This window comes from Malaclemys terrapin, chromosome 2, assembly GCF_027887155.1.
Source record: "Malaclemys terrapin pileata isolate rMalTer1 chromosome 2, rMalTer1.hap1, whole genome shotgun sequence".
Classification (NCBI taxonomy): domain Eukaryota; kingdom Metazoa; phylum Chordata; order Testudines; family Emydidae; genus Malaclemys; species Malaclemys terrapin.
Window position 1 is genome coordinate 258,374,944 of NC_071506.1, and position 13,008 is coordinate 258,387,951.

The following is a 13,008-nucleotide window of genomic DNA, read 5'->3' on the forward strand; positions in this document are numbered from 1 at the left end:
AGGGCATAGCTAATAAAATATACAACTTGCAATTTATGCAAGGTCTGGGCCCAAACTACTTGACAATATTGCTATTCCTGTAGGCAATTTGTACTCAAAATTTGCACTGAAATCAGTGGAAGTTCAGTACCACAGTGATTGCAGGATTGGGCCCTGAGAGCCTGCTCTTGCAACATTTACTCATATAAGTAATCTGCATTTAGATGAATAATCCCCTAGACCTTGATCCTGCAGTCTGAGCTGCATGAGTAGAACACTGTACTTGGGTAGGCCCGTTGATTTCAAAAGAATTCTGCACTGGGTGTTTGGATCCACCTGTGCAAATCAGGCTGCAGGATCAAGGCCATAGACCTTAAGTGGTGCATTATCCCTTTGCTGAATTTCTGCAAAGGTGTGAATTTCATTCTTGTGAATAATGGTGGCAGCCTTGGGGCTCTTATGAGTTCAATTTCAGTTAATGCAGATTGAGTCTAGCAATCATCCTTTTATTCTAAGCAGTGATATTCTCTTCTAGCAAATGAGACTCTATTAATATATTGTGCTTGTTACAAGATAGTAAAAAGACAAGCTATTTTAAAAACAATTCATCTAGGCATAATAAAAGGCATCAGATATGGGATATTTTATGAAAATGTTTAATTCAACTGTTTCTTTGGAATGTAGTAGTCATAGTTTGGAAATTTTAAGTTACAGTTCAGTTCTATGTGGTTTTTATGCTACTTAGTGACTGAGAATACAAATGTCATTTAAAGTTAAGGCTTCACTGTTCATTTGAAACAACAATTTACAAGTGTCATATTGTCATAGAAAATAAAAATTTCTGTAAAAAAAATGTGCACAAAATTTTATGATGGTACAAAACATGAAGGAATAATATACCAGTAAAATGAAACCATTTTACTACAGAAGATTTTTATAGTTTTTCAATAAAGAAAAAAATATGTTATTTTACACTTTAAAATTATGAAACAATCTAAAACAATATAAACTGAACATTTTGTAACACTGCCTTTACAAATTAATAACTTTATAAACATATAATTTTTTAAATATATTTATCAGTGCAAGATACTTTTTCAATGTAAAGTTGCAGTATCATTTTTCCTTTATTGAAGGGCAACTTTCATTCCATCACCTTCAGAGAAATCAGATCATCAGTGCTATATTCTTATTTTGATAATAAGGGCCAGATACCCAAGGGAGATGTATTATTTTTTGTTTCTTAACAAGTTTTTCACTTCAGATTACACCAAGACCAGGAGTTGATCCAAAATCCATTGAAAGTACTGGAAAGACTTTGGATCAGGCCCCCAAATTTGGATTTTTTCCGTAAGGCGATACATACATGTAGGTTAATGGAATGTACATTTTCTTATCTAAGGAAGAACAGACCCTAATGCAATTAAATTGCACTACTGTGATACAAGTGCAGTGAAAACAATTTTGAAAAACAATCTTCTTTGGGATAATTAACTAGCTGCCTTGATACCAATATGGTTAGATTACTGTATGAATTGAACATGATGGATAAAAATCCTGGCCCCATTGGAATCAATGGGAGTTTTGCCAGTGATTTGAATAAGGTCAGGATGTTACCCTAAATCTCTACCTTTTGAAGGCTTTCTATCTTTTTCTTATGTTCCTGAAGGAGTTCATAGTATTAGCAACTAATAGGTTTTTTTTCTATTTTGTCTTATTGTAAAATACTTACACTTTCTCATCCCCACTGCCCTGTTACAAGGATGCTCATGGATTTTCTGTAAGTCTTTCTGGTCTATCATTAGGACTGGTTGAATAATATACCTGGAACCACTTATCTGATGAATATTGATTACATTTATCACTTAAATTATTCAGAGCTAGTTTGAGACCGTACTTAGTCCTAGCCCTGCATAGAGATGCTGCATAGCTGTCCTATGGAAGCAGCCCTGGGAAAGAACTAGGCATCCTAAAAATCACAATTCTTTCCCTGGTTCCACTTTGCTTCAAGGAAGAAGCAAATTACTGCAGTGCTTTACTGGGACTCACTTCCCCCAACACCTTTCTGTTGAAATAAATCCACTGGTTGGTATATTAGGGGCATGTGGTATCAATGTTCTGCCCATTTCCACCCCTCTTGCCCCACTCCCCACACACTTGCTTGTGCAAGAGGCCATTTTCATACTTTAATCTGCAATGGTGATCAGCCAGGCCATGAAAGGGCTATGGGGATGGTTCTCACACACCCTTACCCCCCTACCTGGATACCAAAGGGCAGTGACAATGTTGCCCTCTGTAACTAATTTCTTCTTACCTTGTTGGACCAGCTGCATAAGTGGCTGAGTATTATTTGCTGAACAATTTATTTGACAAATTTGTCACCTCAATCATCAAACACATTATTTGTGAATATTTGTTTACATTATTCAACCAGCTGTATCTATCCAAAAAGCTGGGGGAACAAAGAAGCAGTATGCCCTATAAAGAGTGCTGCTAACTCACTTGTAGCCAACAGCCAAAAGACCTGGACACCATTTGATATAATCTGGCCTAAATTTTCATGTTCTGTGTACAGTGTGGGATCTTATTCTGCCCCCAGTACCCATGAGTAACTCTGATTAGCATGAATACATACACACTTCAAGGGGAGAATAGAACCAGGAGAGGGGAATGTTTCTTGTTTTGGAGGCAATCTTTCAATAAGGAAATTCTTAATAATTTTCCCATCTGTAACTATCTATTAATAGGCATCTTGGATTGGGTAAAATACATGTTTCATGACTAAGGAAAAAAGATACTGTCACTTTATGCTGTTAACAAGAAACCCAAAGTTCGACTTTGGAGGATTACGAATTTTCCCTTATTTTTTTTAACACAAAGTCTAGTAAAATCCTTTGCCATTACCAGCAAGTTAAAGCTGCAATTTTCTTTCCTTTGCAATGGCAAATGCTTATGCAATCTACTCAGAGAGAAAGAGAGAGAGAAAGAGAGAGTTTACATTTGAAAATACATTCTATATGAAAGAACAATAAAAGGGAATATTGCAGCTTTATACAAAAGGGTCAAGAGACATGAAATTGAAATACAGAAAGCAGAACAATCAAGCTAAGTTGTCAAATATGATTAGCCTTTGCCTTTCTGAGGCTACTTTCTTACACTAAAATATACTTTCTTTTTAGTCAGTGAGCCACCAGAATATGATTAAAGACAAGGGCTTTAACTGCAGGGAAACAGAGCTGTACTTAATGAGAAGCAGTACAAACAAAAAGGCACTTGAGAGGACATACACTAGTCAGTGCCAAGGACTTTTTGTTTAGATTCTAGGCAGTACACTCGGTTGCCAGTTGTGTCTGATGATGGCACATATTCTTGTATGGAATTCACAAGCACGAAGTTTAGTACAACACTGAAAAACATCAATAAAATTTGACCGTATTGCTTCGTAAACAGAGCTGACACACTAAATCAGTACTGATGCTACAGTACTCTTCAAAAACACCCTAACCCTTCTTTGCCTACGCACAACACGAGCAATTATACACAAAATACAGGTGCAGGAGTCCACTACATTGCCGTTACTCCAATATTTTCTGGGCACTGAGCTACAGACAGCATGTCCATCAAAAGGACCCCACTGAATACACTTTGTGACAGCATCTCGGATTTTGCACAATAAAAATAAAACTATCCATAAAAGAAAAACAAGAGAGAAGGAGAAAAAGAAAGACAAAATGAACTATAAGTCAATCATACTTGGTCTCAACACCAGCATTTGATTATTCCAAATAAAACCAACAGGAAAAGCAGACTGTACATGATTCAGATTGTTAACACAGATTGTTGTCCATGTTTATCAGTTACACTCATTGAAGCTCCTGAGAAAAGCTTGGCTCAGCGTTATCAACGCACTTTTCAGCCTATACAGTAAAAGAAGATCGACAGTTCCCCAGCACAATCACGTTATGTCCTTCCATTCCAATTCTCTTGAAACTTCTTTAGTTGCTTTTTACTTTCATGCTTCCGAATAAGAATTCTGTGTGTTTAGTTTATCTTTTTTCAATTTTACACCATCCACAAGTTCAAAATTGTAATTCTCCAGTGCAGATAAGTTCCTGTCTGACATTCCATTGTGCCAACAGGCACAATACAGGACGACTCCACAGATGGCTCCTAAAAGCACCCCGAGTGCACTCATGGCTATAATAGTAATAAGAATGGGGTCTAGGGTCTTCAGCACATTGCCTTGCTTCCTTGCGATATTATCATTGTAGTGGTCTTCATTCTCATGATTCTGAGGAGTAAACCCTGAAATGGAATAAATAATTGCAGCATTCACAGGACTGAGTATAAGAATGAGTATATGCAACTTAGACTAAGAATGCACTAGTTTCTTTGGGAATGGAGGTGAGGTTTGGAGGAAGAATGTCTAGGCTTTAACAAAAATCGATGCATAGTTTGAAAACCCAATTTCTTTGGGAAGATAATTTATAGGTAAAAACTACAATATGGCCCAGGTACTATTTCAAGTTGGACTCTTCTCTCTGAGTTTGCTGTGGCTCATTTAGGGTATTATTCTTCTGCCTCAGAATTTGAGTGAGGCAGTGGGAATCACTGGTATCCAGTTTCAAGAAGACAGTGTTCACCTTTGTCAGTATTCTGTCATTTTATAAAATGTGACTACTTTGGCTTCCAGAGATCAGAATCAGGCCCTGAGACAGGTACAGGGGAAAAAGCACTTTACACATGAACTTGTTCTGACACCTTATGTAAAATATTCAGTTGATGGCACAATGACTTCCCCCATCTCTATCTGGATTTATTACAGAGATATGATGAGTCTATAAAACCTGCTAGCTTTACAGTAAAAACTGAAAGGGATCTCTAGGTTAATCTTGCTTCCATTCAGTCAATAGTAACATTTCTATTGAATTCAGTGGAAGCAGGATTAGCTCTTTGACTGCAAGCTATGAGCATATTGGGGCTATTCTTTTATCAGGTTAATGTGACAATTATGATACCTTTAATGAATATGTTGAGAGATCAATGTATTTAGAACTGTCATTATTACTGCTGGAGAAAACTGCACTGCTTTGGTAGATTGGTCATAAAGTTACATTTTCACTGCACTGAGAGAAATTATTAGCCAGGAGAGTTTTGAGCCTAATTACCCATGTATGGCATGAACATAAATTATACTATTTCCTTCAGCGCTGGAGATCACTTATAGACAAGAAAATTCTAACCAGGCTTGCATTATATGATGAGCTTTAGAATGAGTAGCTTTATGCTACTATTCTTTACAATCTGATGGACGCTTATTATTTATACCTATTTAAAATCTCTTTAACTATATTAGATATATTTTATATTGTGCAAAATATAAATGGCATATACAGATAAATCATAAATATTCAATACTGTATATGATTATTTAATTTTATCTAGTGAAATGGGATGATAATAAATACTAAAATTCACATGAAAATGCGCCTTTTAATTTATTCCATTTTAACAACAAGACCATTTTTACCTGTTTGATTAATTTCTGGGTCTACTTCATCTATTTCATTCTCCACATCAGTTGATTCTAATGAAGCAAAGAGAAATGACATTGATTATTAGGGTTACAAACACTGATTGACTATCATGCTGGCAATAATGGTATTGCAGATTTTTCTGTGTCAGAGCATCATTATGTCAGCTTGACAGAGCTGTTCATTACTATGGGGCTTTGAAAATTAACGGAGAAAAAAGAAAGGTTTAAAAACTCCCCTCCGCCCAATCTTGGCACAGTTTTAGAGTTAGCAGCAGGGGTTTTCCATGTCTGGGAAAGAGAAATCAGTATGAGAAATTAGCATCTCATTCATTGTATTTACAATTTTGGTGTCCAATCCTGCAACCCTTAATCAGAGAAGTAATAATCACAAAAGTAGTTCCACTGACTGCAGTGGGACTACTTGTGTAAGTAAGGGTTACAGGATTGGGCTCTTGATTTGAACTCAAAGTTCCAAATCCCTTGACCAGCATCCAGCCTGAGTAACTGAACTGGGGGTGGGGTGTAACTAGGGAGTTATCCTCCCCAACAGAACCAACAGTGTGGGACAGGAGATGCTCTGTCACTTGGCTTATGGTCTTAATGTCCTGCTTAACATGGGGGAGGTTGCTGGAGGAACTGGCTTGTCCTAAACAACCAGTGCATGACAGCATGCAGGGTGCCCCACACAGCTGCATTCCACACTATGTAGGGAGTGTATAGTTTCCTCAAATCCTGCCCCATCCTCCTGCAGTGAAGACACAATGAATTTACTGCATGTATACAGGGCCGGCACAACCCATTAGGCGACCTAGGCAGTCACCTAGGGCACTAACATTTGGGGGGCGGTGACCACGGGGGCCAGATCTTTGGCCGCCCCGGTCGTCGGCAATATTTCGGGGGCGGGACCTTCTGCCGCCTAGGGCGGCAAAAAAGCTGGTGGCGCTCCTGCATGTATGTGTAACATGCTGGCTAAGTTTTGTCCCCTGCTAGTGGACACAGAGGATAGGAGCTTACTGTAGGTTATGATGTTAGCTCAAATGACAGAAACTGGGACTGACGGTCTTGGGTTCTATTCCTCATCCCCCATGGCAGCATCATTACATAAGGCTCTTAAAAGACATCAGCGTGGGGGCAGGACTTTGCACTTGGTGTACAGCTGGGATTGCTGCCAAAGTAACTGCAGTATGCTCTACCCATAGAGTTATTAGTGAATGGAGTAACTAGAGACTGATCAGGAATTAAAGGTCTGAACTGTCCAGATGCTCCCAGATCTAAATATCCATCTTTTCCACTGAGAGGCTGAATGTGCCATGTTCTTACATCACTCAAGTGTTCCACACCTCTAGAAGGTGGTCGTTAGGGAAATCAGGTCACAACCAATGCTGAATTACAGATTTGACAGATGTGATCTATCTGGGTTTTCTTAAAGCATGTGATACAGTGCTTTGCAAAATCTTATCAGAAATATTAATTCATATTGGCAGAGATAGGAACATTTAGTGTGTATTTTGAAAACTGACTAAAATACTGTAAATAAACGGTAATGATAAATGCATTAAACTTTGGGGAAGGTGATTAGTGGGGCTGGGCTAGGATCACTGTGAGGATCAGTCTGATACAATATAGCCACTGATGATCTAGAAGAGGGTGTAAGTCGCATGTTCATGTTCACTGATTATACTAAATTGGTTGGAATTCTGAACATCAATTAGAACAAAGAAATTATACAAAGGGAACCTTAAAAGATTAGCAACATGATGATCTAAAAGACCTTTTAATTTCTGTCTTCTGTGATTATATTGTTGCCTCATCTTGGAATGCTATCCTCAGTTAGGGGTTGGTATTTCAGAATTAATTCATTCAAGATGGTGCCATGCAGTCCTTGACTTAACTGGGAGTTTTGGCTGAGTAAAGACTGATGCAGTAGGCGACATCATGACCTTGTTCAGAGTGTCACTATAATCATTAAATAAACCAATTGCATGACATAACTCTTTCTTAGCAAAACAACAGCTATTAGGATTAGAGCAGGATGAATAGTGTTCTGGATGAGACTTTTGTGATTTCTTGCTAGTCATACTTACTTCGGCAATCCTCTTGTGCTATGTGGTTGTCAATATTAATGTCATCTACAGCAATTCCTCCATGTCCTTTTCCAATTTCTCCCTCAACAACCACCTGGCAAAATTAGACAATTTCACATTGGCTTTAGTGGTAATACCCAATAACTGTGTTCAGGATTTCTTAAACAGTTCTTTTAAAAAGCATCCGGCTTAAATTCACATGATGTCACATGTGCATATACTTTACTTGGTTTTGGTCAATATTTCTTGCATACCAATATTGCATTATGTAATTTCACATCTTTTCTAAAGACTTTTAAATTGAGAACAATAAATGTAGTGAGGCTGAAAACTTTACAAAAGGTGACAAATGATTTGTAAAGCAGTTCATCTAGCCTTCTGCAACAAATTGCTTGTATTACTGTCATCTAGAATCCCATGAAATATGCCACTGTTGTTATTGTCAGGGCAATGACATCCCACATGCAGCTACAATAGTGTTTACAAAAATTGTTCCTTGACATTTTCTACTATCTCATATGAAATATAGCCAGAACAATCTCTCAGACCTTGACTCTGTTGCCCCAGAACAAATCCAACCGATCTTACCTGATAATGTTTCACAGACTTGTGAAGAAGGACACGTCCTTCTTTCCAGCAGTTCCCCTGATGTCCACTCAATATCCACAGAACCTGATCATATTCATCTGGCTTCTGGTATCTCAGTTTGATCTTCAAGGTGCCAACATGGGGCCCAGACATATGATACCAGAAAGTCATGCAGTGGGCAGAATTCTGAGAGTAAATCACAGGGCTTAGCAGCCGTGCAACCTTGCCTTTCTGGTTTTCGTCAGCTTGTGAGTAAATGAAATTGCCATCTCCTGCTGTCACAATAATAGTGTATTAGAAACAGTGACCAAGTTTCATTTTTTGTTAGTCTAACAAACCAAATTATTCCAAATCACTCTGTCCTCTTCCAGATTTATCTGTCAAGAGTCACACTGTTAAGCTAGCTGGAGTATTTACCTTGGGAATTTAAAAAAATACATACATTAACAATAACTTCTTTTGTTGTAAATCACAGCTAATGACTTTTTGTAATTCACCATGATCATGTATAAGTCTAATAGTGAACTGAACTGTAGCACCATGGTTGATGTTCACTGCTAAGGCATGCAGAGGTCATTCATAATTGCCCAAGAAAGGAAGACTCAAACATGTTCATTACAACAATAAGTGTTCTGTTTTTCAGTGTATGCTTACTGACAAGAGACCTCCATGGTGCACCCGTCTACATATAAATACACCTTGGCTTGCCCTACAATTATTGTGTGAAGGACTATTTTAACTCTGTTTTTAAATTGTGCAGTGTTTATTTTTTTAGGAAGGACTGTCTTTAGGAAGGACTATGTTCAGGAAGAACATAGACATATAAAACCATTTTGAATAGCCATGGTTAGACATCAGGAACTGAAATACAAACATTGCTGCAGAAGTGATTTCAATGTAAAGCTGAACCACAATAAATAATGTCTGGACAAATTAATTTCTGGAATTACTCGATTGATTTCAGGGATGAATTTTGGTTCAATATATTTGTGTGAGACACTCTCCCAAAATATCAAGAATGTGCTGGGATTTCCAAAGAGTGCAAGTGAAGTGTGCTGGGATTTGGGTGCCTAACTCCCCTAGGCTCCTTTAGGAATCCTTGGCAGGGGGCTCAGGGCAGGGAGTTGGGGTGCAGGGTGCGGGCTCCAGCCCGGTGCCACTTACCTAGAGCTGCTCCGGGGTGGCAGCAGCGCGCACCGGGGATAGGGCAGCCTTAATGACTTTAAGTGAGAAGAATGTGGAAATTTTGTTCAGTTTGGGTAACAAAATTATACCCATATCTTTCTTGTAATGTCCATCCAACAAAGGATTATATTTTTTAATTTCCATCCAACAAAGATTAGTTTATAGTTCATATCCAGTACAGTTATAAGACAAGACCTTTTGCTGGTGTAAATCAGAAAATCTCTATGGAAGTCATTGGAGCTATGTCCATTTACACCAACCAAGGATCTGGTCCATAATCCTTAAACCTCTAAAATAGATTTCTACAAACATCTCAGATGGCAGGACATACGATCAGGTAACAATGCATTGTGATTGCAGATGTAGTTCTGCATATGAAGAGATGCAAATGGCATTTTACTCTCATTAGTACCAAGTCATTTTGAATGTAGGAGGGAGAAAAGGAACAATAAAGGCATATAACACCTGAATTCTGCATTAGGTAATATCTGTCCATGCACATATCCAGTGTTTAAACAAAAGTAAAGAAAAAAGCAAAGGTTGTATGTAACATAAGGCTTTGGAAGAACAAGGCTATATTTTCAGTATTGGTGTTTATTTCTGTACAGTGTAGTGATATTAATACCCTAAAGAACCTTTGAACAATGTTCATTGGAGTGTTTTGTTGGGGTGCTGTAATGTGTTCCAAACTGGATCAATGGGGGCTGACCAGCCGTGCCACTCTGGGAAGTATGTGAGGGAGGAGACAGTAAAAGCTAAACCCGGAAGAAAGAAGAGAGCAGTGGGAGCCAGGGCTAAAGGCAGTAGAGGGGAGAGAACTGGCCTCTCTAATGTGACAAGGGGGTGTTTCTGCTTTATTAGACTAATCACTGTTCAGTCAGATACCCTGTCCAAAGGGAATGCAGGATAGATCAAGATTTGGAAGAGCTCTGCACAGGAGCCAGGATGAACCAAAAGAAAATTATGTGATTCCTTCTGTTCAGCTTCTCAAACAAAGGTTTCTGTGCCTGAATGTTCCTCCCAGCCCTCCATTCTGTTCAGTCTACAACAGGGGTCTCAAACTCAAATGACCACAAGGGCCACATGAGGACTAGTGCATTGAACCGAGGGCCGCATCACTGACACCCCCCTCGCTGCCTCGGGCCCCGCCCCCACTCCACCCCTTCCATTAGGCCCCACCCCACCCCACCTCTTCCCACCCCTTCCCTGCCCCAATCCAACCCTTTTCCCGAAGTCCCCACCCCAATGCTGCCCGCAGGGGGTGCAGAAAGGGTGCATGGTGCGGCAGGGAGTTGAGGTGCAGGTGGTGTGCAGGGTGCGGCAGGGGGCTCAAGGCTGGGCGTCGGTGGGTGGGGTGCAAGAGGGTGAGGGGTGCGGCAGGTGGCTCAGGGCAGGGAGTGCAGGAGGTGTGCGGGATGCGGCAGGAGGCTCAGGGCAGGGAGTTGGGGTGCAGGAGGAGTGTGGGATGTGGCAGAGGGCTCAGGGCAAGGGGTTGGGGTGTGGGATGTGGCGGGGGCTCAGGGCAGGGAGTTGGGGTGTGGGATGTGGCAGGGGGCTCAGGGCAGGGGGTTGGGGTGCAGGAGGGGTGTGGGATGTGACAGGGGGCTCAGGACAGGGGATTGGGGTGCAGGAGGGGTGTGGGATGTGGCAGGGGGCTCAGGGCAGGGAGTTGGGGTGCAGGGTGCAGGCTCCAGCCCGGTGCCACTTACCTAGAGCAGCTCCGGGGTGGCAGCAGCGCGCACCGGGGATAGGGCAGGCTCCCTGCATGCCTGCCCTGGCCCCCGGCCCTGCGCTGCTCCGTTCCAGGAAGCAGCTGGAACCCTGTCCCTGCAGCCCCTGGGGGAGGGAGGGGGCTCAGGGTTCCGGGCATGTGCTGCTCTTGCCGCTCCTCTAGGTTTCTCCCACGAAGCTCCCATAGGCCACGGTTCCCTGTTCCCGGCCAATGGGAGCTGTGGGGTGCAGTGCCTGGAAGGAGGCAATGCCAGAGCCCTCTGCCTCCTTCCCCCCTCCCCCAGCCCGAAGGGGCATGCTGCCAGCTGCTTCAGACAGCGGCGCGGGGCTTGCAACGCCACAGGGCGCAATCCTGTGGGTAGGCATAGGGGCGGGGGGGGTGCGCGAGGTGCTTGGCGGGCCACACACAAGAGCCCCATGGGCTGCATGCAGCCTGCGGGCCGCGTGTTTGAGACCCTTGGTCTACAACATATACATGTGCAAGTATGCCTACAGGGTGGTGATTGGGAAATCCAGAGGGGGGGGGGGGGGGGGAGAAGGGAAATGACTGAAGTGTTAGGATGACTGATTAGGGTGACCAGACAGCAAATGTGAAAAATCGGGACAGGGGGTGGGGGGTAATAGGAGCCTATATAAGAAAAAGACCCAAAAATCGGGACTGTCCCTATAAAATCGGGACATCTGGTCACCCTATGACTGATTAGGCTGGGAAGAAGTCAGTCCAAATATAACCATGTGGAGGCCTCACATCACATGTGTATGCTGAAGTCATGTGAGGCAGGCCTTGCAGTCTTAAAGCAATTGCTTCAGGGAGGGTGCTGTTGAAGTAAACATGACTTCAGGGGAGTTACTCCAGATTTATACATGTGCAAATGAGAGCAGAATTTGATTCAAAATGGTTAAGAATTTCTCTTCCATAATATATAAAGAACTCTGGAAGAGCAATTGCCTAACTTTAGTGACTTCAGATACTGATCAGCTTGTTGATCACTGCAGTTCTGTGCAGCCACCAATGATTTCCCTACCACCCCCCCCCCCCCCCCCAGTTTTGTGAACTAGTTACATGCCAATTTAGTGACTGTTTGGAAATTTGAATTGAAATTGAAACATTAATACACACTTTAAAAGCATATACAGTGTATGATAAAATACGTCTATCTGAAAAAGTATAATAGATTTGAAAAGTATGAACATAGACTAGCTTCCTTATACAGCTGTTGTTTTTTATGACAATGTCAGTGCATTCATTTTGGTGATGTTGGCCAACCTAATAATTTCAAATGATGATTTGTAAGCAAAGTCTAAATGAGCTCCCCTGACAGCTAGTGATGAGCTGGGGCTGGGGGGGAAAGGCTTCAGGACCAGATTGTATTTACATTCACACCTAATCTACCGCGGTATCCAGCAAACAGAGCTGTGTTGCCCAAGTGATAGATTTTGGCTGGGGTTGGGTTACAAATCACTTGAATGCAGGGAAAGGCGGGGGGAATGAAATGTTGTTGTTCTTATTGTATGAGTAAAGGGCAGTAGAACTGTACTTAGCCTGTGCTGATTGAGGGCATCAAGAGAGAGGGTGGTGACCTGTCCCTCTCCACTGTTTAAAGACAGAGCTGATTAGGCTCCATAGATAGTCTTTTGTTCTGTTAAAAACAACAAGGAGTCTGGTGGCACCTTAAAGACTAACAGATTTATTTGGGCATAAGCTTTCGTGGGTATTCAGGCTGTGGGCGTACCATGGATTTATATAGAGGTAATATGATATTTTCCGTCATATTATCTATCCCTTTCTTCATGATTCCCAACATTCTGTTTGCTTTTTTGACTGCTGCTGCACATTGTGTGGATGTTTTCAGAGAACTATCCACAATGACTCCAAGATCTCTTTCTTGCGTGGTAACAGCTAAT

At 41.4% G+C, this 13,008-nt stretch overlaps 1 protein-coding gene across 4 annotated transcripts in view; it reads right to left on the reverse strand.

Moving 5' to 3' along the window:
- Positions 1-619: 619 nt before the first annotated feature.
- NRP1 (neuropilin 1) overlaps positions 620-13,008 on the reverse strand; it is a 141,020-nt gene continuing 128,631 nt past the window's right edge. For 2 of the 4 annotated variants that reach the window (XM_054020933.1, XM_054020930.1), the window contains exons 15-18: positions 8,188-8,462; positions 7,600-7,693; positions 5,510-5,566; positions 620-4,284 (exon numbers count right to left, since the gene is read on the reverse strand). In XM_054020933.1, coding sequence (XP_053876908.1) covers positions 3,992-4,284; positions 5,510-5,566; positions 7,600-7,693; positions 8,188-8,462 — 719 coding nt within the window. In that variant the 3' untranslated portion in view covers positions 620-3,991. The remainder of the gene's footprint in view (positions 4,285-5,509; positions 5,567-7,599; positions 7,694-8,187; positions 8,463-13,008) is intronic. The other 2 variants (XM_054020932.1, XM_054020931.1) reach the window with 1 other exon arrangement.